Source organism: Rhinatrema bivittatum, chromosome 7, assembly GCF_901001135.1.
Source record: "Rhinatrema bivittatum chromosome 7, aRhiBiv1.1, whole genome shotgun sequence".
Classification (NCBI taxonomy): Eukaryota; Metazoa; Chordata; class Amphibia; order Gymnophiona; family Rhinatrematidae; genus Rhinatrema; species Rhinatrema bivittatum.
The window spans coordinates 217,352,876-217,378,263 of record NC_042621.1 but is presented as its reverse complement, the minus strand read 5'-3'; the positions used below and the strand labels follow the sequence as shown (position 1 = coordinate 217,378,263).

The following is a 25,388-nucleotide window of genomic DNA, read 5'->3' as shown; positions in this document are numbered from 1 at the left end:
AAAAGAAAAGTTGCCTGAGTTGTGCTGCTCAGCACAGACTCATGATGGGCTTTAGCTCAACACTTTAATAGAATGAAGGACTCTGGTGCTTGGAGATCCTTTCCAGTCTTCTCTTTCACCTTGCAATTTAAGAGCAGCTGGCCCAGCAGACATGGGAGATGTTTTTAAAGTGCCTTTACAAATTGTATTGCAGCATTACTCACCATTAAATCTGCAAACACAAGAGAAACAGACAGGAAAAAGATGGACAAGCTAACACAAATAAGGATTTTTGCTTTGAAAGTTAAGACAAAACTAACAGGCCCTATGAAAACCTAGATACAGACAAGACTGCAACAATTTGTCCTTTTTTTTCAGAGCAAACATCTTGTAGAATGAGATGGGGAGAAATGGCAGAGTAATTTATAATAGACTTTGCTGTAAAACAACTCATGACAGAGCATGCTTTTAAAGAAGAATAACTATATGCAGTGAGTATAATACTGTGGATTTCAACCAGAAAGGATGGTTTATGCCTATTTAAGTGAAACAAAAGAAAAACACAGAAAGTTTTCTTTTATAGGTTAAAAAAAAGATTTAAACAAATTTAATGTTAAAACATAGAACAACATGGTTTTGCAATTGCTTGTGGGTAGAACTGACATAAGGTGTTAAACATTGCATTATAGAGTATATACAGTGCTTTAGATGGTAATTGAATGATTGCTTATCTTTTAGAACAATCAACGATGCTTAACCATTAAGCAGAAAAAATAGAAGCATATAATACATATTTTTATGTGCATGGACAGAACATATGGTAGTAGCAAAATTATAACCTGATTCCATGGATCATCAAAATGCTTACTGTAGCAGATTATGAATTCCTTGTTACTGATTTACAGCTGATGGAAATGCTTTCAACTCAGTATTCATCCTAGCAGTGTGCATTTGTATGATAACCAATTAAAACCAAATAAGCTAATTTTAGCTTAATTCTTGTGAGATCTGTGGTCTGTTATGTCTGTGGGATTCCAAAATCTGAATGGATGTTTATCTCGTGTTTTCTTGAGAAAGAAAATATTTTTGAGTTCAGCATTAGTGTATAAAATTGTGACTTTAGGGTACATTTCCTTGTGCATTCTAGGACCTAAATGAAACTTACAAAAATATCCATAGGTGTGCCACAGATCCTGTCTAGTGTCAGAGCACAAAATGTATATATCACCGAATAATTACAATAGTATTTGCTTACCTGCAAACACGGTTCTCTATAGACAGCAGGATAAATTAGCTATTATGTGTGGATGATGTCATCTGATCACACCAATACGGATCCAGCTTTCAGAGTGACTCCACCTCCAGTTGCAGTTGAGTAGACTAAGAAGGGCTGGAGATGAAGATTGAAATCCATTGAGTCGGAGAAGGGTACAAAAAGGGAAATGGTAGCCATACTTCACAATTTTCTGGACCTGTGCATTCTTTGATTTGAAGCCACTCCAGATCGAAGGCCTCTTCCCTCCATCAGAGGAAGTAGGAAGGCGGGTCTCAGAGTCATCAAAAACTGGTGTCTTGCTTAGGCTGCAGCTGCTGCTGATCCTTGGGCTGACACCTTTCCCTCTGCTAATCTTGAGCAGGAAGCTGCTGGTCCTGAAGAGTGGGAAAAACTCCATGACATTGAAAATAATAGAAGGAATGTCTAGAAGAATAGGCACTTGTAAAAGAAATATTTACATTGGGCAGGAGCTGATTGGTCACCCATTACAGCTGATAATGACTGTAGAATGAACTGTAGAATGAACTTTGACACTGAACATGTTGTCTCCTGTAGAGGGCACTTCCATGAGATAATTATGCCCGTCTTCTCGAAGGCTGCTCACCAGAACCACAATAGCCTTTGGGCCCCTATAGAAGCCGCCAGTGTCATGACAGACTCACAGACTCTGTTCTCAAAGGACTAGATCAAGGTCAATGTTACATTCTCGCCCTCCTTGACATCTCTGCAGCGTTTGATACAATAAGCCACAACCTCCTCCTTGATCGTCTATCAGACATAGGCATATCAGGTTCAGCCTACCTCTGATTTAAATCATACCTGTCCAATAGACAATACACTGTAAAAATTGGAAATTCTGAATCCTCACATATCCCCCTCTCCCAAGGCATCCCACAAGGCTCTTCTCTCTCCTCCACCCTTTTCAATATTTACCTGTTACCCCTCTGCTATCTCCTCTCTGACCTAGGCCTCAAATTTTTCATATACGCTGATGATGTCCAAATCCTCATACTTATACAAGAATCCATTACCAAATCCCTAAAATTTGGGGGAAAATGTCCCTCCTCCATAAACACCCTCCTCACAAACCTCCACCTTTCACTCAACACTAAATAAACCGAGCTGCTCTTCATATCCAACACACAGAATCCTAGGCTAACCCTTGCAAGCGACCCCTCATTCAACTTGACCTCTATGCAGCCATCAGTACGTGATCTCGGTGTCATGATTGACCATCAACTAAATTTTAAAAAATACATCAACACAATCCTAAAAGAAGGCTTCTATAAGCTCCATGTTATGAAGAAACTCAAACCTCTACTCCACTCACATGATCTCTGCACAGTCATACAAGCGACCATCTGTTCAAAAATGGATTACTGCAACTCCCTACTTCTGGGCCTTCCATACAGCACCATCAAACCGCTTCAAATGTTGCAGAATGCAGTAGTTAGAACCCTCACCAATTCCCGCAAATCCAACCATATAACCCCTGTCCTCAAGGACTCCCTATACCCTCACATATCCTCTTCAAAACGCTTACCATCATCCACAAAACCCTATATAACCACAACTCCAATTGGCTTGAAGAGCCTTTCCGCTTCATCCTTCACAATCGCCCCACTAGAACAACCCACAAAGGTATCCTTCACACCCCCTCCCTCAAGAAGGCTCATCTCACCACCACGAGGGAGCGAGCGCTTTCTGTTGCAGGACCCACCTATTGGAATGCTCTGCCCACTGAACTCCACATTGAGCCCTGCCTGTACACATTTAGAAAAAAGCTAAAGACCTGGCTCTTTAAGCAGGCATTCCCAACATAGGTCTTACAGATCTTCCGCTCAAACTATCCACATGCTATTATTATTATTATGTTATTCATCTATTGTATTCTATACTACTTTATATAATGTTATATAATGCTGTAGCTTGCATTTATTTATTCCTTTGAACCTTTTGCCTTGTTAAGCTTCCCCCCTTGTTGTTGCTCCCCTCCCCCCTCTGTATTTCTCTTAGTTCATTGTAAACCGATATGATGTACCCACGAATGTCGGTATAAAAAAGTTGTTAAATAAATAAATGACCACAGTATCAAAAGATTTGTATACAAAATGGGTAAGGTACATCTCACATTCTTCTATATATCTTCCACTGCTCAACAGAAGTCTGTCTGTTCTGGATCTGACAATTCTGTCAAGAGTTTTAGCTTCTGGACACATTCATAGAAATACTGTATCAAGTGGAGTTGGTGAGCTACAATCCAGGTACTCGGCATGGAACTCTGGAAGACCATCTTCCCAATGCAACCTTATGGGACCTTCCCTGAGGGTATGCTAGAGTGATTATGAGTGCGATTAGTATGTGTTAACACCAATTCCACCACGACAGAGTTGTGCGGTAACTGAACAACTCCAAATCTTGGGGTGGCCTGTAGTCTATGTTTCAAGTCCAGCTTCCAGACAACTAGAATGCATAATGTAAGCATCGGCCATATCCTCCTTTAAAGGTCCTGCAGAATCCGCTGGAAGGAGCCCGAAAAATTTCTGTTCTTTTCAGAAACCGATAGTCTTTGCTAACTTATCCAAGAATCTGGAGAAGCAGAGATTCTCTGGAGGAGAAGTATGCTGTGCTAAGTCTGGAAAGGGATCAGATGGAATCTCCATGGAGTCTTCCTCATCTCCTGACCATGAGGGAACATTAAGCTACAACCCCCTCCTCATCCCCTCCCTCCCACACCCCTCCTACCCCCCTACCCTCCCTCCCTCCCCTTGTCCCGCCTACCCTGCCTATCCTTCCCCTATCCTCCCTTATTTTATTGCTCCTTTGGTTCATTGTATTATTGTTATTAATGTTATATTGTTTTATTGTATTTCCCGCCTGAGTTCATTGTAAACCGGCATGATGTGCTTCACGAATGTCGGTAAATAAAAGTTAACAAATAAATAAATTAAAATAAATAAATAAACCCCAATGATGAGGAAGGCAACCAAAGGAAAGACCTTTGTTGGTCTGGAGGTGAAATGTCTGGGAGAAACTCAGAACAGACCTAAACCTTTTGGTTTGGTTCATTTTTTCGTTTTGGATTTTTTTTTCTTTTCTTTTTATTTAATTCAGTTAATTTTTTTTTTAATTCGGTTCATTTGCCAAACCAAAATACATATTAAATAAAACAAGAAACAAATTTCCAAAACAAACAAACAAAAAATGATAAAAACTGGCCTTGGTGGCTCTGGCTGGGCCTTCCCAGGCAAAAATACTGCCTGGGAAGCCTAGACCTAGACCTGGGCCAGGCTCAGTGATGAATCTGCACCAAAGCCTAGGTCCAAACTGGGTCTGGAACTGAGGCCTAGGCCTGGGCTGAGCTTAGCACTGAAGTCTGGGCTCAGCACTGAGACTTAGGTCTGGAGCCGAGGCCTAGGCCTGTACTGGGTCCAGCGTCAAGGCCTAGGCCTGGGCATCCAGATGCTCCTCCCAGTCCTGGTGCTTAAAAAATGATGTGGTCCACCTGGAGGATGGTGCCAAAGTGATGTCACTTTGCTGCCTTCCTTCAGGTAGAATGCACAATTTTTCAAGCACCAAGACCAGGAGGAGAAATGCCCAGCCTGGGCCTAGGCCTTGGCAGTGGGCCTAGCTCAGGCCTATGCCTTGGTGCCAGGCTCTGACCTAGGGCTAGGCCTTGGTGCTGGGCCCCAACTAGAGGGCTAGACTTCAGCACCAGGTTGGCTCAGCTAGGGCCACTGGAGGTCTGTTTTTTTAAATGCCACAAATCTGAATATATCTGAAAATGGGAATTTTTGTAGGAAGCTATTTTTGGTTTGTTCTATTCACAATAAACTGAAAATGGCCTCATTTGTTGTATTTTTGGCTTTTATTAAAAATGAATGCACTCTCCTAGAGGAGGAGAATCTATCAATCTCATGGTGATCGGAAGCTCTTGAGTTGGAGAAAACACCAGTATGGAATTTGGAGAAGCCTGGCTAGGTGGAAAAATTTCCATCATTTTGAGCAGGAAAGATTGCAATTTCTCTCTTCAAAGTTTAAGAAGGCAAGGAAATTCTTTATTAGCACCGATAAATAGGCTCCCACTAGTTGGGGAACTCTCTGAGTCAGAGATGTAGATGAGACATCCTCTTCAGAAACCCATATCAGCTTATCCTCACTCAGGGTTGACGGTAAAGCTGAAGAGAAACCCGTTGCCATAGCCACTTTTGCTATAATGGTGACTAGTTCTGAGGCACTCCATGCTTGTTATGTTGACAACTCCCAACTAGCATCTTGCTCCAGAGATGGCGCTGGTAGCTCCTTCCATGCCATGATATCCATCACGGGACTCTTGGATGTATGCATGAAAGTGTTCCACTCTAACATCACTAATGGCTCTGTGATTTGCTGTGCCAAATATGTTGACTATGCTTTGGAATGCAAGCTCTGTGCTGGTGACATGGACAGCACCATGGTCAGATTGACGTTTAGATAAAACAGGTGGGGATCTTCTGCACCATGAACAGAGATGGCAACTGGGTTGATTAGGTTATGTCTACCTCAGTGTCGAGGAGGGGCCCACTCTAGTGGAGCCCTGCACCAGTTGTGTCTGTCTTCTCTTCAGCTCCAAGGGGTCAGTCCTGAAGGGGATCCCTTGTGCCACCTAGGTGCTTTTTTCTGTGCCTCCTCCAGGGCTTCAGGCTTCTGCGCCATACTCATTTCATGGTCTGAGATGGTGCCATAGGGTGGGGAGCCTTCCCATGCTTGCAGGATCAAAGGGGGAAACTTCATACTTTGACTTCTTGCACCGGGAACCCGAAGACACTTTCCTCCTTGACGAAGAGGGGCTTCACTACTCAGCCTCATGCAGAGGCATAAGTACCTTCTGTCACTTTCCTAGGGCCTTCATCTTCCAGTCAGGGCCAGTGCAAGGGTCTGTAGCACTGGCCCTTGCACTAGGCAGATCAATGTAACACAACCCCCCAAACCCACCTACCCTGAGTTGAATGTGCCCCTCTGACAGTTACGGTCTCCCTCTTACAGTTCTCTCTCTCTCCCTCTTTTTGAACACAACCCTAGGCAACTACCTAGTCCTGCCTAATGGTCACGCCAGCCGTGCTTCCAGTTGCAGTAATGCTGCACCCTAGGAGGGGACATACAACCACAGCTGTAATTGGAGGAGGTGTGGTCAATGCCCAAACATCAATAGGAGGTGAAATATGTATTTGTGATGAACATCTGGTGCTAACAGATGCAAGCCTAAAACTCGCTTACAACAGGCCTTTGGTTTTTCCATGCTTTTTCACATCTTTTTATTTTCTGTTTGATAGGTTGTTGAGGCAAGATCAGAAACAAATTAGAATGCAACAAGGCAGATCAGAGCAGTAGGTCCCAAGTTAGAAAAAAATTCAAGACATGTCCATGTGGTAGCTCAGATGAAGACAGACTGAGGGCTCACGAGGTAGTGTGTGCACATAGGAGCTCCCACACATGCTCAGTTACATCTTTATTGAGCTCTAAGAGCTGGGTCTTTGTTGGATGATGTTACCTACACATAATGACTAATTCATGCATACTTGTCAATAGAGAATTCATATTACTTTGGGTACTTGTTGAAAAATAAGGTGTTTTTGTAGGTAAACCAAATATAATTTAATTAATCACTCAGTTTTTTATTATTCCTTTTTCCAGATGGCAAATAAGAGCTGTTACATGAGATAATGTCCCATGAAGATTCTACAAGTTGTTCAAAATTTCCATCTGACCCAGGGAGTGGAGTCAACTCCTGAAGTGTGTTGTGGACTTGTGTTGGTGCCAGCTTTGGACAGAAGAAGAGCAGCAGCAGCATCACAGTCATGGTCCAGCCACAGATGAGTCTGCACACAGCTCCTCCAGATGGTGGCTGGGGCTGGATGGTTGTTGCTGGTTGCTTTCTTGTCACCGTCTGTACCAGGGCAGTCACCAGGTGTGTGCAATTATTTATTTATTTATTTATTCATTCATTCATTCATTCATTCATTCATTCAGCTTAATTGATTATCTAACCTACAGGCCCAAGGTGATATGCAGGAAACAATTTTGCTTCTTTACACTTTTGGTATCAAAAGATTAACAGTAGGGGTAAAAAACACATCTTGGATAAACAGATATGCTTGGTAGTTAACCCTCTGTTTCCAAGATAAATGCTTAGGGGCCCAATTCAGTCACTATTGATTAATGGAATTGCTATAAGGAGGAGGGCAAGGGTTGGCAAATCCTCCCCCACCCCCACCCACAAAAATGACTTGCCACCTGGCTTCCAATTGGCCCAACAGGGAGGATTAGCAGCTCAGAATGGACAACAAGCAGTCACTGTAATGCGAGATACAGGGAATCAACATGTGCCATGCTGCTAACCTCCATGGGCCCCCTCCTCCCTCTACTTGCACTTCCTTTTTTAAAGCAGAAGTGCATGAGAAGAGAAAGAAGGGGCCACAGGGACCAACAGCAGTGCACATATTCTGAGTCCCTGCAGCCCGTGCTGCAGTGGTTGCTCCATTGTCCATGCTGACAACAGACCCAGGGAGCAGACAACATGGCACACTGCTACCTTGCCTCTCGAGCCACCTGGGAGCTTATAGATTGGGGGTGACTATATGAGAAGAACAGAGAGAGAGAGGAGGGAAGTGATAGAAAAATGAAGAGGGGAAGCTGGGAAAGAGAACGTTTTTTCAGGGGATACTCAGAGAGGAAGAAGAGAGAAGAGAAGAAGGAGCGTGAAGGAAGAGAAAGATGGGAAGGATGGGGAAAAATGGGGAAAGAGAGGGATAGGGGAGAGTAATGAGAAGAAGGAAGGGGAAGAGAGAGATATGGCCTGGTTTGGCCTCTGTTGGAAACAGGATGCTGGGCGTGATGGACCCTTGGCCTGACCCAGTATGGCAATTTCTTATGTTCTTATGTAAGGAGAAGGGGAGGGGGAAGGAAAGAGATGGGAAAGAGGAATATGATAGGAGGAGAGAGTGCTGGGAGGAGAGGCAAGTGATATGAAGGAGAGGAAAGGTGGGGTAGATAGGGGAAGGAGAGGATTGGGAAGGAGGATGAGAAATGGGGAAGGAAATGATAAGGGGGAGGAGGAGTAAGATGTGAAGGAGGAAATTGGTAGTAAGGGAGAAGGGAAGGAGAAAGATGGGGAAGTGAAAAGAGGGTAAAGGGGGAAGGAGATAAATGAGAGGGGAGAGTGTGAGGAAAAAGGAGAAAGAAAGAGAGGGGGCTGGCAAGAGGAAAGAGATGAGAAAGAATTGGAAGAGTAGAAAAGCATGGACTCAGGGATTGGAAGGAGAGTGGGAACTCAGAGATTATTTGGAGAGATTGCCTAGGTGATTGGGGAGTGGGTATGAGTAGGAATGTGTTAGATGAGCTGGGAAATATGAGACAGAGTGCAGAAAGGTGGGGATGGGTGGGGAGAAGGTATCAAGGATCTGGAAAGGCTGGGGAGGGGTTAAAAAGCAATGGAAAGAGATGGAGGCTGTGGAGATGATGAGAGACAGAGTAAAGGACCAGGTCCTGGAAGGGGGTGAGAGAGGGTGGAAATGGGGAAGCTGGGAAGCAGGTGGAAGGGGAATGGAAAACTGAATAAGGGTTAAGAGACAGAAGAAAAGGGATGAATGATAGGAAAGGAGCTGGACCTAGTGACAGGATGAGAGGTCAAGGAAGCCAAAATAAGGCTCAGGATAGGAAGGCTTGAATACACAGAATGGAAATGGAAGGACTAGGGAGTATGTGGAAGAGGGTGAATAGAAGCTGGAGATGGAGGGAGAGAAAGAGTATAGTAGGGCTGGGGATGCTGGTGAGCGTGGGAGATGGAAAGCTGATAGGATAGGTTGGTGAGAAGTGAAAAGAAGGAGACTAAGACCTGAAGATTTAGAGAGGGAGAAGGAGAGTTGAAATTTAGCTCTGAGAGGACAGAGAGGTAGAGAAGAGAGAAATGGAGAAAAAAGATGAAACCGAAAGATCAATGTCAGAGATACAGGGAATGAAGGGAAGAAGACAGGAGGAGAGAAGAAATAGAAAATAAAAAGGAGACCCTGGAAAAGGACTTAGAAGAAAAGGAAAGTGAAAAAAACAGACCTGAACCACCAGATTAGAAAAATAAAATGCCCAAAGATAAAATAAAAGCATTTTATTTTCAGTTTTTAGTGATAGGAATATGTCAAATTTGGGAATGTGTATTTCTTATGGCTTTCTATTTTGATTGGTATAAGGGGAAATGCATTTCTGTTTCTCTTTCTCCAGTGTTGTACTGTGTACAGAGTCTGGTTTCTTGGATTTTCAGTTCAGTTTTTGACTGCAAGGTTCTGTTTCTAATTTGTAGACTCTTAATGTTTATCAGGTGAGTGTTGATATGAGTTCTGCGTATAGCGAAGTGAAGGATTATGCTAGTGTGTAGTTTCTCTGTAGAGATCTATAGCAGTCTGGCTTGTTCTCTTTTTCCAGTAGGAGGTGTGTTGATGTTCTCTCATTCCCTATGTAATGTTTGCTTTGCTCGCTTTTCATAGGTAGGATTATTTCTATTTGAGTTCTAGGAGTTAATGCTGCTATGATATGGCAGGTCTGCTATATACTTTGAGAGTCTTTTTTATGGAATTTTGTGCTACTTCACAAAGTGTCTGGAATATTGTGTTTGCTGTTATTGCGATAACATCAGAATTTGAATATCTGACTCTCGTTTGGACCAGGTACATAAAATGATGGAATGGTACTTCTCTGTTGTGTAAGGGTCGTCTCTTCCCAAATTTATAGCATGGGTTCTTGACATGGTCTTTCAGATGTTGAAAAGGACCTTAATGGTGATAGTCTATCAACCATACTCCGGTTCCCTTTAGATTCCTTTCACTTCCCTCCATAATTCTGATCATCCATTGGGATAAATTGGTGTAATAATTAAGGATGTGCATTCGTTTGCAACGAAATAGGAAATAGAGACGATATTTCCTATTTTGTTGCATTTTTTTTTTGGGGGGGGGGGCGACAAAAACGATAAAACCCACAAAATTTCGTGTGGTTTTCCTATCATATTTCGGGAGGGGGGGGAGAGAAAGGGCACATTAAAAAAAACAAAACCCAAACCCACCCAACTCTTCAAATTTAATTAATTGCAACCCCCCACCCTCACGACCCCCCAAGACTTGCTCAAACCCCCCCCCCCCCCAAGGCTTACCAAAAGTCCCTGGTGGTCCAGCGGGATCCTGGGAGCGTTCTCCCCCTCTCGGGCCGTCGGCTGCAACTAATCAAAATGGCACCAATGGCCCTTTGCCCTTACCGTGGGCAGGAGCTATCGGTGCCATTGGTTGGCCCCTGTCACATGGTAGGAGAAATGGATGGCCTGCGCCATTTTTTAAGATGGCGCAGGCCTCCCCTTGGAGGGTCCCTGGGCCTCCCAGCTCACAAACAGTACTCCAGTCAATCATATATCTGGAGGTCCCTCATCCCTACCTACAGACAAGAGCAAGGGAGGAAAGGGCAAAATCCCCACCTAAACTTTCCCCCTTTATACTGCTTGCTTTTCTTTCAGCAACCAATCAGAGAAACCCAAACCTTTAAGAAAACATGCTCACGTTTTCCCAAATCACATTATCAATACTCTTATACTGCTCACGCACCCAACATGCCATCCCATGGTCTTCTAGTGGTATTGCAGCATATGAAGCATTTAACAGTTTTTCCTAAATTTGCCAACCATCGGGCCGATACAGTAAAGTGTGCTCCAATGGAGCGCACTGTTAACCCTTGATTGGACGCACGTTTTCAACGCGCTAGCGTTACCCCTTATTCAGTAAGGGGTCGAAAACGCGCGTTCAACCCCCCAGAACCTAATAGCGCCCGCAACATGCAAATACATGTTGATGGCCCTATTTGGTATTCCTGTGCAATTCAGTAAGTAAAATGTGCAGCCAAGCCGCACATTTTACTTTAAGAAATTAGCGCCTACCCAAAGGTAGGCGCTAATTTCTGCCGGCACTAGAAGCGATGAGATGGAGGCGGCAGAAGGGAAATAAGTAAGTTAGAGAAGAACAGATAGGAACAGTACCATTGCGAGGTACAGATGGTGCATAACCTTATTATGTGAACAAAGTAAGGCCATGAAAAATGTACAATAATAACAATTTTACAGAACTGTACAATTCTGAGGTAAAAGGGGGAGCGCCTAAGAGCAGTACTATGGGGGGTACAGACATTGAAAAAACTGGTTATTTAAGCAAACTTTGACCATGTTTTAATTACAAGTATACACAATTTTTACAGACTCTATGAAGGCTATGAGAAATGCAGGCAAGATTAAACACAAGAAGAAGAAAAACAAGGGGATAGCTACGGAGGGAAGCTTAAGGGACTAGGCTCCTAGAATCCTAAATTGGCCCTTTTGAAAATTTAGTAGAGCTGAGTTCCCAAATTTAGGCCCCTGAAATGTGGATGATTACAGGGGCAGACTTATGGGTGGGGAAACAAAAGGGGTCATTTTTCGAAATGCGATGGGCTGTCATCGGGTACGTTATGGCCTTATCTCGTGCGACAACGCCCTAACAACTGCATCGCGACGATAACATTTAAATACGGGAAAAGGGAAGGGTTTGGGCGGGATTAAATATTTGGGGCCGTTGCAGGCGGGCGATAATGTTTTGCACATTATTGCTGGCAGTAGCACCTTTTGCGCCTTTTGCAGGGGCGCTACGGGATGATAGTGTGCGCTGCAACTGAGGCGGGTGAAAACGCACCTCTGCGATGCAACCGGGTGCACACTATCGCACTCCTGCCCCTTTTCTGGTCGTGGAATGAAAAATCTGGGCCATAGTTAGGAGCTTAGCATTGAGTTTCAGCACTAGACATCTAACTTATTTATTTATTTGTTGAGTTTTATATACCGTCATTCGGTGAAGCCATCACAACGGTTTACAAAATTCAAAGAGTACATTTTCTTAACAATTGTGAATTAAGGTATAACAGGATAAATATTAAACAAAAAGTTAATCTCTTATAGTCCAGAAGAAAATAATTTTTTGAGTGAGGAGGGTTTGTTTGGTGCTGGTTGGAGACATCATGTCCAGCTACCCCAGATACGGGCAGAGCTAGTGCGCCTGAGGAGGGGCTGTCAATGTGCAAACCCAGGCCCTGCGTGCCCAGATGACAGCGCAGGCACAGGCTCAGACAACAGTGGCAACATCCATTAATAATCTAACTGCTGTAATGGCGGAGAATTTAAATTGATGACCGAGCCTGTCCCTGTGCCTTCCCTAGCATTAGAGGTCTCAACATTGTGCAGCCCGAAGGACGACCCAAGTGGCAAACCATGTTGTGGCAAAGGCCCATGAACCACAAAAATAGCTGGCTTGCAATCCCAAAAAACAAGACTTGTTGGACAAGTCCAGCCAGGCCTCTGTACAGAATTCCTATGCCAGCTAGGTGGGAGAACCACCGGACCTGCCCATGGACCCACCCCCGGACTGCCACCATGCCCACGGACCTGCCCCCTTCCCGCCCCTTTGTCGAAGCCCTGGGACATACGCGCATCCTGGGGCTTGCGCGTGCTGCCGAGCCTATGCAAGATAGGCTCGGCGCGCGCAGGGGCAGCTTGGGGTAGCTTTTCGGGGTTACGCGCGTAACCCTTTGAAAATCTACCCCTATATGCATAAGTCAAAACTCTCCCTAACCCTGCCCTTGAAAATACAATCTACAGACCCTACCAGGGTACTTTCACCCATATATTGTGCTGGAAATTTTGTAAAAGCCCATTTCCATGGCTAAAGCATGGCTTTACCTGTAGAAATGGCTTTGAACTACTTTGACAATATGTACAAATTGTCATATCCATAAAGTTTCTTGATTCTCAACCTGAAAGAAAAATTATTAAAGAGACTGCATTAAAAACTTGAAACAAAAAATTAAAATAAATTGAGATAAGGAAAGTAAGAAAGACAAATACATAAAAATGTAAGAGAATAATAGAAGAGAGTGACAGCTGGGAAGAATAAAGAAACCAAATCAAAAGATTAATTGCCATTATATACTAGGGATGTGCTGCCTACATTTACATTTACATTTATTAAAATTTGTGAATTGCCCAACACAAAAAGGCCTGGGCAGTGAACATAAAAAACATACATAATGATAAAATAATAACATGTTTCTTATGTTAACACAACGAAACAAGAGGCCTAAAAACTTTCATCCTATTTTCGATTTAATTTTCAGGGGGAAGGTCAAGATTGCCATGTTGTTTCATGTTTATTTTGTTTCTGCCCCTTACAGATACAAAATAAACATTAAAAATTAAAAAGCATGAAAAATACCAATAAACAAAAATAATATAGGGCCTCTGCAGGCCCCCATGTATCTCCTTCCCCTCCAAAAAAAAGTTTCAGTGCCAGAAACCACCCTGGCCCCCACTTAGCCTGTTCGCAACGATGCATCCCTGTAGGAAGCCGTGTAAGAAAATGGCACCGGCTGGCCCTTAGACGTCACCATCTTACATTACAATATGGTGCCAAACTTAGGGCCAACCAGCGCATTGAATTACAGAGGCAGGCCCGGTGGCACTGGGTGTGCAAACCGTGTAATTGCACAGGAAGGCACACCTGGTGGGGTGGCCTCAGGAGCAGGGACAGACCCGTGTTGCCACTGGTGCACCCGATCCCACCAGCAGTAGAGTCGCAAGGTGCCACCGATTGGATTAAGTCCACCGGCAGCAGAAGAAGCAGGAGGCCCCTGGTACCATGTGTAGATCCAATCCCGCCGGCAGCGGAAAATCAGGATGCCTATGGTGCTGCCAGTGGACCCAGTCCCACTGGTGGCAATAAAGAAGGCCACAACAGAAGAGGAAGCCCATCGGACAACTCCTCCTCAAGTGCTGGCCCCATGGTATTCAACATGCCCAGTGCTAGCACTTCCTGTATTCTCATCTCACAATGCATGAGATGGAGCCGGGCTTGGCGTGCGCAGGTTGCACAAATGTGCACCCCCTAGCGCGCCGACCCCGCATTTTATAAGATACACGCTAGGGATGTGAATCGTTTTTGAACGATTAAAATTATCGTCAGATAATTTTAAAATCGTCCAAAATCGTTAGAATGCAGATACAATACAAATGCCCCCGATTTATCGTCAGGGGCATTTGTATTGTATCGTTAAATAGGGCGCGAGAAAACCGGCACACCAAAAAAACCCTAAAACCCACCCCGAACCTTTAAAAGAAATCCCCCACCCTCCCGAACCCCCCCAAAATGTTTTAAATTACCTGGGGTCCAGTGGGGGGGTCCCGACGCGACTATAGACCCCCATACGTCGCCCGTATGACATAGTGAGGGCAAAGGTAGCGCCGGCGCCATTTTGAAGATTGGCAATACGGCCCGCATGCAGGAGGTCGCTCCCGGACCCCCGCTGAACTTTTGGCAAGTCTTGTGGGGGTCAGGAGGCCCTCCCCAAGCTGGCCAAAAGTCCCTGGGGGTCCAGCGGGGTCCGGGGGCGATCTCCAGCAGGCATGACGTCGGGAGCCAGGAAACAAAATGGCGCCGGCGCTACCTTTGCCCTGTCACATGATAAGGGCAAAGGGCCACCGGCGCCATTTCTCAACGCAGCCATGGCCAGAGAGAGAGAGGGAGATCGCGTCGGGAACCCCCAATGGACCCCAGGTAATTTAAAACATTTTGGGGGGGTTCGGGAGGGTGGGGGATTTCTTTTAAAGGTTTGGGGTGGATTTTAGGGTTTTTTTGGTGTGCCGGTTTTCCCGCCCTCCCCCGATTTACGATTTTTAACGATTTTTTAAAACAAAAAAACCCGATGATAAGATTTCCCACCCCCCCCCAGCCAAAATCGATCGTTAAGACGATCGATCACACGATTCACACCTCTAATACACGCGGCTACCCACGTATCTTATAAAATCCAGCGTACTTTTGTTCGCGCGCGCACGTAAATTTATAAAATCTACCCCAGCGTCCACTCCAACTTCACCCCTCCCTTCTTTCTTGCAGGCTGTTTGTGAAGGGAGGGGCTGGAGCAGGAGCAGAGAGATAGCTGAGACTGAAAGCAAGCACCTTGTAGCTTTCTTCAAATGATTGAATTAAGAGGTGGAGAAGCTTTAGGGATGTTGATTGTTCGGCAGGTTGTAAATTATTCAGCAATAGGCTATGGCCATAGAAACTCAGGAGCTTGGTGGCACTGAGTATAAGTACTCGAAATAATAAACCTCTAGGGCTTATCAGAGAGGGAATGAACTAAACTACTGCTAATTATTTCTAATTCTATAGCATTACTAGAAATTTGCAGCACTGTACAGATACACGTAAGAGGCTGTCCCTGTATTGTGGAATTTATAATCTAGTCAATTCACACAGAAAAGACAAGAGAATTTCAGGAACTGTATTTATAATAGAAAAAAATGGTTAAAATCAACAAGGCTATGATGAGGAAGAGCCAAGGATGTAAATATGTAGGGACAAAAAAGAAACATCCTAGGATTATAAAGCAATAAAGCCATAAAATAGTCACATTGGTAGTTTGAGACATTTAGCTAGTTCTACTGCTTTCAACCCTTAGAAATGTTTGACTTGTATAAAGAGTGGAGGATATTGCTTCTGCTAATCAGCTAATGGCAAGATGAGTGGAACCTGCACCATGGCTCAGACTATGATATATTTTTCTTGTAGTATCTACAGTTATATTAGCATTATTTATCTAAATTATCTTGTTTCAGGGGCTAAAGTTTGTGCATTTTCCATAGGAAATTGTCCCATATCTGATAACACCTGTATATTCATAGAAGCCAGCGCAGTAAGGGTTAAAATCCTACTGCTGCTCTTTGTGGCCTTGGACAAGTCACTTTACTCTTTGTTGCCTTATGTGCAAACTTAACCTCCAGTACCTAAATGTACTTTGAAATGCTAGAAAATTAAAAAAAAAACATTTAAAAGCAGCTTTCAAAAGTTCTTTTTTAGGCTTGATTTGAATATGGCCAGGAAGGCTGCTCCAGGCATATGGCATAGCAAGGCAGAAAGCACAGAATCTGGGGTTGGCAATGGAAAAGAAGAGCATAGAAGAGAACAACTTAGTGGATGGAGGAAGTTCATAAGGAGGGATATGGGATGATAAGAGAGGAGAGTTAATGAATAAATACAGAGAGTGCATTTGTAGGTGAGTAGGCGAAGCTTGTAAATGTACCCTGTCCCTAATTTGTGAGGGAGATTTGGCTGCTCTTAGTTCTGTCTCTTCAGTTTTATCTATCATGTGTCTTGTATTTGCATTCAGTATTTACAGAGCCAGATTTATGCTTCATAAAAAAGTGAACAAGAGTGCAACAAGCCTGTAGGTCACTATGTCTGTGCAGTTCTGAAAAGGTATAGCCACTGTCCAAAAATCCAATTTCCTGCAACATCTGAAAGGGAAAGAAATCCACAGGTAAAAATGCATGAAACCAAATTTTGTGCAAAAAACATTGTGTGACCTCTTCCCCAAAGAGTTAAATTTATGGATTGGGCTAGTATTCCAAACTACCCCTCCCACAAGAATTTGTTATTACAGTTTTCTTTCTTTGTATCTGTTTCCCTTTCTAGAGCTGCAGAAAATCAAATCCCTGAACAAAAGACATAGTAATCTCATAAACCATGCTCCCTTTGGACAGTAGGTTAAAAATACTAGGGGTGTGCAGAGTGAAAATTGTTTCGTTTCAAACATTTTTTTGTTTTGTTTTTTTGTTTTGGAAAATAGCATTTGCTGTTTCCTGATATCTAAAAAATAACAAAAAAGGAAAAAAACATGAGTAAGACTCCAGGGATCCTCAACATGCCTGGAGATGGCTGAAGTTCCCCCAGAAAGGTAATATTTGGTGGAAAATCCCTGTTTACTTGTCCTACCCCCAAACCCTCCCTTTTATTTAAAGAATAGACCCTTCTCAACTACTAGCCCCCATTGACCACCCTAGCCCATCTTCCCGATTCTTCCATTCTCGGAACCAACAGCCGACACTTTAAAAAATGGTGCCAGCTAGGGATGTGAATCATTTTTCTGATGATGAAAATATCGTATGATATTTTCAAATCTATCAAGTATCGGGGGGGGGGGGGTCCCCGAAAGTGATAGGAAAACCCCACAACATTTTTGTGTGGTTTTCTTATCGTTTTTTTTTTGGGGGGGGGGGAGAAAGGGCATACAGAAAACCCCCCAAACCCACCTCGACCCTTTAAATCTAATTATTTAGAATCCCCCATCCTCCCGACCCCCCAAAAAAAACTTTGCTAAAGTACCTGGTGGTCCAGCGGGGGTCCCGGGAGCGATCTCCTGCTCTCGGGCCGTCGGCTGCCACTAATCAAAATGGCGCCGATGGCCTTTTGCCCTTACCATGTTACAAGGGTATCGGTGTCATTGGCCGCCCCTACCACATGATAGGAGCAATGGATGGCCTGTGCCATTTTTTAAGATGGCGCCAGCTGTTCATTGCTCCTACCATGTGACAGGGGCCGGCCAATGACACCGATAGCCCCTGTCACATGGTAAGGGCAAAGGGCCATCAGCGCCATTTTGTTTACTGGCAACCGACAGCCCGAGAGCAGGAGATCGCTCCCGGGACCCCCGCTGGACCACCAGGTACTTTAGAAACGTTTTGGGGGAGTCAGGAGGGTGGGGGATTCTAAATAATTAGATTTAAAGGGTCGGGGAGGGTTTTGTTTTTTCGGCTCGGGACAGCTGAAAAAAAAAGCGGTCAGAACGTGGGAAACAAAGATTTCCCGTGGTTCTGCAAACACGATACTGGAAACGATTCCGGAACCGTTTCACATCTCTAGTGCCAGCCCTTTGCCTCTATCATGTGACAGAGGTTATTGCTGCCATTGGGTAGCTCCTTTCACATGATAGGGCAAAGGGATGGCACCATTTTTTTAAAATGGCAGTTGCCGGGTCTGGAAGTGGAAGGGTCACACCCATGCCGACCTCCAGAATGAATTTGGTAAGTCTGGGGAAAGGTTTGGGAGGATGGATTAGGATGGGCAATAGGGGGCTAGCAGATGGGTGGGCTATTTTTTAAATAAAAGGGAGGAGTTTGGGGTGGGAATATGTAAATGGGGGTTTTTCAACAAATATTACTGCTCCAAGAGAACTCCAGCTGCCTCCAGGAGCAGCATGTGGATGGGACAGGGGATCTCCAAAGACCCTTGGGCTATGAGATTTGTTGAGAAAACCAATGCGTATTACTTTCAAACAGTGCACACAAAAAAACGATAGAAAATAAAAGACAAAATCTCATGCTTTTTTTCTTTCATTCAGTTTAAAAAATGACATGAAATGACATAGACATTGCTGTGTCAAATTTAAAAAACTCTGAAGAACACCCCTTTCAGGATCACTTTGGAATGGATGCAAAACCAAAATATTATTTGATAATGCCAATTGCCATGTAGTCATGAAAGATATAGATCAAGAATATATATTCTTGTAAGGATTACCTTGAATTTCCTGAGATATCCTGAACATTTGGTGTAGATTGGAAGAAAAACAAAAAGTTATTGGAGAGGACAATTGAACATGTAATTTTTTTATGGAATACATGGATCCATGCTTATATATGGATCCTCATGGACACGAGAATGATAAGGCAACCCCATCACCTCCTGCTCCACAAAAACAAGTCTAGCTCATCTACAGGATACAGAGAGATGTACACCATACCTCTAGAGCCCAGTTCAAAAAGTCTATCAGCCCCTGCCTGCTAATGGATACCCAACAAGCTTCAAAGGTCAGAAGACCAAAAGAGCCAGTTTTTATTTATTTATTTATTTATTTATTTATTTAACAGTTTTTTATACCGACCTTCATAGTAAATAACCATATCGGATCGGTTTACATTTAACAGAGGGTATAACTGAAGGAACAATTCAGGTAAACAATAAATAACCATAGATAGGAATAAGTCAAAGTTACAATCAACGGGAGTCAAGAACTTGGAAGCTTAAAAACAAGCTGGAAGGAAGATAAAGGCAAGTATTAATTATGAAAGATACGATAGAGAGAACGGGTTAAAGCTTGAAAGTGCTTTAACCTGGAGGTTAACTCCAGGTTAAAGGTTAACTCCAGGTTAAAGGTTTAACCTCCAGGTTAACCTGGAGGTTAAACTCCAGGCTGGTAAACCTGGAGTTTACCAGCTGTTCCCACCAGGTAGACCAGTGATTGGTCATACTTGGGGACAGACGCTGTGTCTTGGCACGGGTGACCAAATCCATCATTAATTCAGAATTATCATCTATGAAAACACAACATTGTCCTTTTACAATAACACATACTCCACCTTGCGATAATAACAGATAACCATTCGGTTCTGCATATGGCTGTGATAATTCATTAATTACTTAGTTAAAAGCATACTCATACTCATAAACCATAACTTCTAAAACGGCTTGAAAGCGCTGTATTTTTGTACCTTAAATTGAAAAAGGAATCCCTGTAACTAATGGAATGACACCTGTAATGGCTAATCCTACATTTTGGCCTTCAGTAAGTAGGGAGGTTTTGGTAGAATTAAGGATATCTAACGACAGTTGCAATTCTCTCTTCAATTAGGAATAATTAGAGTAAACATTTGGAATTAAAGACAAATTCGGATAATGTGTGTGTAGGATAAAACACTTGCACTGAAACAAGTGCCAGCCCACCCTGTGAGGAATTGCTCAATATGCTTTGTGTCCACATACAAAATAATGTCCTTGTAGAGCTACCAAACCATGTGGGCGAGTCCCTGCACAGGAGAGTGAAGGAAGTCAGGAAAATATATATGGATCCTCATGGACACCCTGATGTCTCCTAAAATGTTGGTGTGGATCAGACGTAAAATAGATGCAAAAGAAAAAAGTTATTAAGGAAAAACAATTGTGCACTTAGTTTCCTGGAATTTATGGATCCTCCCCAAAAACGTTCCTTACGTGAGTCTCATGGACTCCCATGATGTCCCCATAAAATTTGATTGGGTTGGATGAAAAAACACAAAGTTATTAGGGGTTGACAACTGTGCATGCATATTCATGGAATATGTGAATGAAAATAAAAGTCCTCCAGTCAGAAACCTCATGGCCTCCATGTTATCGCCTGAAAGTTTGGTGTGGCTCAGGTGGGAAGAAAATATATATATTCATGGAATATATGGATCCTCCAAAAGTATATCAGCCATGAAGTTTGTGCACCCCTGACAACATCTGAACATTTGGTTTGGATCAGATGTAAAATGGATGCAAAAAAAATTATGAGGTGCCGAAAATTGCATGTGCATATGTTATGCTTGCTGACTGCAGGATCCCGCGATCGGCCTCTCTTACCCCGGGACACCTGGTAACGGCAGAAAGCCACCGCTGCCCTCTTTCACAGCCCTGAGCTGCTGGTTGCTGCTGCCGTCCGTGGTCCCATGCCGCTGGCTCCTCCTCCTCTTTCGCGGCCGAATGCCACTGCCACCATGCTGCCTTGTCGCCGAGCCTCCTGCACCCTGGCTTCCCATAGAGTCGCAAGCGCCTTGACCCCTGCCTGGAACCTGACCATGAGATACGCCGCCTGCCTCGAACCTTGCCTGGAACCGGTCTTCATACTCTGTTGACTGATCCAGACTGTGTCTACTCTCCAGCACTTCTCTTTCTCCTGGAATTCCATCATTACAGACACCCCCACGTAAGTCCAGCTGGCCCCAGCACCCAAGGGCTCAACCTAATGGGAACGTGGGCTGGTAGTGGTGAAGCTCCATCGGGGTCTCTGCTCTTCATCAGCCTCACCTGCCGATGGTGGGGACCTGTGGGCTCCTCCCCACAGGTTGCGTCAACTCCTCCTCGGTCCAAGGATCCACCGGCATAACAGCATATTTACACCTTTATTGACACACTTATACATGCACACACACACACACACGCATACGCACACACAAGCGTGCACCCACACACATATAGACATAGAGGAAAGTGTATTAACATTGGTCATTAATGCATGTTAATTAGCTCATGTTAATGACCCATCTTAATGACATGAAAATGACTTTTGCGTTACTATTGTTAAAGTTAGCAACTTAAAGATATTATCACATCTTAACTACACCTCTTTCCCATGGTGTAGCTAATTGTTTTTGTGTTAATGGGTCTGTGCTCACTTTTGTGCTTTTTAATGCACGTTATCTTTCTGTGTGCTAATTTACATAGGCAATTTGCTGCATCTCATTACCTCATTAGAATAGAATTTTGCATTAAAGCTCTTGTGAGGTCATTAACACACATGAAAAGCACTGTTATTGGGCAGGAAGGAAGTTGGGCACATACTAACAGCACTTTTAATATGCGTTAACACTTGCAAAAGCATTAGCACACTTTATATATTGGCCTCACAGTGATCTGATAAGCTTTTCCTTCAGCAGATAGTCTAGCAAAAAAACAGAAAAAGAGCAAAACAAGAAGCAGAAACTAAAAGAAAAAATAGACAAGACCGAAAAAGCAAAGTTCCAAGGATAAATGCATTGCTGCCCTGATTCCTAAACAAATTTGGCTGGTACCCAAGTTTTCTATGTAGATACACACAGTACAGGCCACCCACCTGTCTTTTTCCAGCTCACTAATTGCCTTATATCAGAATAATCAATCACCTTCTTAAAGAAAGTACAAACTTTTATTTATTCAACAAATGTTATCCTATAAAGGTTCCAAATAGCAATGCACATTGCTCTCTCCACAAATGAAATAATTCAAAACATCCCTTAGTTTTTCATACCTTTTCATACCAACATACCCCATTCATATCTTTACCCCATTCATACTTACCCCATAAAATACATACCAATGGCTGCCCCCAAAAAAGCACAACAATTTTTTTAAAATACAAAATTACAATGGATATTCTAAGAATGTATCACCAAAGGAGAATATCATGAGTCCAGCAAACATATATTCAAAGTCCACCTGTATCCTTGTCACCTCCACATGAGTACTTGCTGGTCACTGTATTGATGAGGACATACTCCAGTTCTTCAAACAGTTGTGCTTTAAATGCAAAGGACTGCTGAATAATGGTTGTCGAACACAGCTCCACTTCTCCAGCGAAACCTGCTTCACAGCATACCCTATGCCTAAAACGCACAGACTGTTAATTACAATTAACAATCAGACGCTCCATTACTCTAGAGGAACTTGCTTCACAGCACACCCGACGCCATGGCGTTTCGGCGGCCCTCCTGCCGCCTGCATCAGGGGATTATTTCTCAGTTTACGGGATACCACCGGCTCACTGGTGCAAGATGGATTTTATCTTTAACCGCAACTCTTTATGCAAGGACACTTCTTAACGCTATATCAGATCTTCCTCTTGAGTTGTAAGTGAAGCTCTCCTGCTTAACCCAAGCATCCTTGAAAGGAAATAGTATTAGCACGTTACTTACCGATAATACTTTGCAGACCAGGTTAGCTCAGAGCAGAGCACAAAAGCAAGATGCTTAAATTTTTTTTAATAAGAAAGAACATTTTTGGTGACTATTTTGTATTAATCTGCACTGTGAAATATGTGGAAAATCTTGGGAGGAATGTCAGCAATACCCATGACAAATAATCCTGGTGCTATAACATGAGGCACTATTGTTCCTCTCATCAAATCGTGCATATTTAGGAGGGATGGGAGGGTGATATTTACAGGCTACATTTATAAGATTTATGTACAAAGCTGGCTTTCGGTTATAGCTTTCATCTCCTGCCAGGAGCCTTTGGTGGAAAACAATGAGCCTTTGGTTTCATTAAGACATTGAGAAGGGTGCTGTTTATAGTGATAGCTAAACCAGTAGATGCAACTTTGTAAACTAATTCAGTATGCTACTTCCTACATTTCTCATTTGGTTTCTTGATTTGAAATATGACATTGGCTAGCAGCTCTGGAGTTTCTTTACATTACATTCCAGTAGGTTACCTGCAAACTTGCTTAAATTAGCAATAGTATATATCTGGTTACTTATATCCTTAATCTGTCTGTTACTGTTTTTCTTGATTCTCCTATATTTGTGCACTTAATTTCTCAGACTAATGGGAAGTGCTTTGTAAGATGCATAGCTCTTAACTAAGAGCTATGCATCTTCAAAGTAAAGGGTGGAGTGCACACTTACAATTCCTTGTTCAGGTGTGGTACGCTCTTTGGGGCCGATGCAATAATAATTTTTGTGGAAAGCGGGCGCTGACTTTTCAGCACCTGCTTTCTTAATGCATGTATGGGGCCCGCAAGGGGGGCGCCATGCAATAGGCAAATTAGGGGGTTGCGCTAGCAAGGAGGCGCTAGGGTCGCTTGTGCAATTTAGTGCCTCCTTGCTAACCTGACCCCGTGGCGGCTGCTGGTTATGAAACAGACGCCGGTAAACTCGGCATCGGTTTTCATAACCGGCTATCTGCCAGTAATGACAGTCTTTATGGATAGTCTGCAAAACTAGACTGCTTAGGTGTGCCTCTTCCAGTCCAGGTTGGAAATCTCTGATCAAAACAGCTGCTTCTTGGAAGCCTTGACTTTGAATGTTGACATAGGTGTGCCTCTTCCAGTCCAGGTTTGGCAGTCACTGATCAAAACAGCTTCTTCTTGGAAGCCGTGACTTTGAATGATGACATATACTTAATTGGCATCTCAGAGACATGGTGGAAGGAGGACAACCAATGGGAAGTGCTATACCAGGGTACAAATTATATCGCAATGACAGAGAGGAGCACCCGGAAGTCGGTGTAGTGCTTTAGGTCCAGGATGGCATAGAGTCCAACAGGATAAACATCCTGCATGAGACTAAATGCACAATTGAATCTTTATGGGTAGAAATCCCTTGTGTGTCGGGGAAGACTATAGTGATAGGAGTATACTACCGTCCACCTTGTCAAGATGGTGAGACGGACAGTGAAATGCTAAGAGAAATTAGGGAAGCTAACCAAATTGGTAGTGGGGTAATAATGGGAGATTTCAATTACCCAAATATTGACTGGGTAAATGTATTATCGGTACATGCTAGAGATATTGTTATGCTATGACTCCTGCAGAAGGCAGGAGTTAGCAATCTGTTATGTATTTGCTAAGGAATTAGCAATCTGTTAGCGCTCACCCCGCCAAAGGGGGGCGGAGTTAGTAATCTGTTATTGATCAGCTCCCCCAGATGGGAGGAGCTGGCAATCTGATGTAGATCACCCTGCCAGGGAGGCGGAGTTAGCAGTCTGATATGGATCTGCTTCTCCAGAGGGGAGTAGTCACCAGAGTGATGTACTCCGTAGATGGAGTTAATGATCTGTTGTGGGCAGTCTGTATGATACCGCTCTAGTAGTTTAAGGAATAAACACTGAATGGAAATTGGTGAATCCTTGGGCCAATGGCAGATGACAGCGCCCCCAGGAGGATAGCCTGAGAGGGATCACCGGCTGGGCTGGAGCATGGAGACAAACACAGATAGTTCTTTATTAGACAGGAAGTAGAACCACCAGAGGTGGCAGTAGTGAGTTGATGTGCCCAGCAGGGCTGAAGTCCTTCAGATACTGGAACTGTGATCTCTGGGTTGCTGAGCTGTAGAGAGAGAGACTATAGATAGTGAGTAGACAGGGTATGCTAGATACATAACCAGTAGTAGATGATACACACAGTTATAGATATCTTGTAATGTCTTCAGTGCAACAGAGAGTCTTCAGTATATTCAGGAACAAGAGCCGTAGGCGAGTACTGGTTCCTATATGCAGTCTGGAATAAGAACGCACAATATCTGTGTATGAGGTGGCTTCTGTAATAGAAGAAAGTCTTTGGAAGGTTTTAGGAATATAGGCCCTCGTGGAGCGAGTGCCAGTTCCTATCTGCAATCTGTAATAGTACTTCACAAGATATAGGAATGCGATAGCTTCTGAGATAGAAGAGAGTCTGTGAAGGGTTCTAGGAACATGGGCCCTCGTGGAGCGGGTACCAGTTCCTATCTGCAATATGAAATAGTAATGTACCAGATATAGGTATACAATAGCTTCTGAGTTAGAAGAGAGTCTGTGAAGGGTTTTAGGAACATGGGCCCTTGTGGAGCGAGTACCGGTCCCTATCTGCAATCTACAATGACAACTCACGATCTCCATACCTGTGATAACGTCTTAGACAGAAGGGAGTCTTCAGAGATTAGGAACATAGGACCTTG

General features: G+C 43.5%; 1 protein-coding gene across 5 annotated transcripts in view; it reads left to right on the top strand.

Moving 5' to 3' along the window:
• Positions 1-25,388, top strand: part of SLC16A12 (solute carrier family 16 member 12) — a 145,582-nt gene that overhangs the window by 95,109 nt on the left and 25,085 nt on the right. For 4 of the 5 annotated variants that reach the window (XM_029609839.1, XM_029609835.1, XM_029609837.1 and 1 more), the window contains one exon: positions 6,929-7,202. In XM_029609839.1, coding sequence (XP_029465699.1) covers positions 7,133-7,202 — 70 coding nt within the window. In that variant the 5' untranslated portion in view covers positions 6,929-7,132. Of the gene's footprint in view, positions 1-372; positions 471-6,928; positions 7,203-25,388 lie in introns of those variants that run through there. The other variant, XM_029609838.1, reaches the window with a different exon arrangement.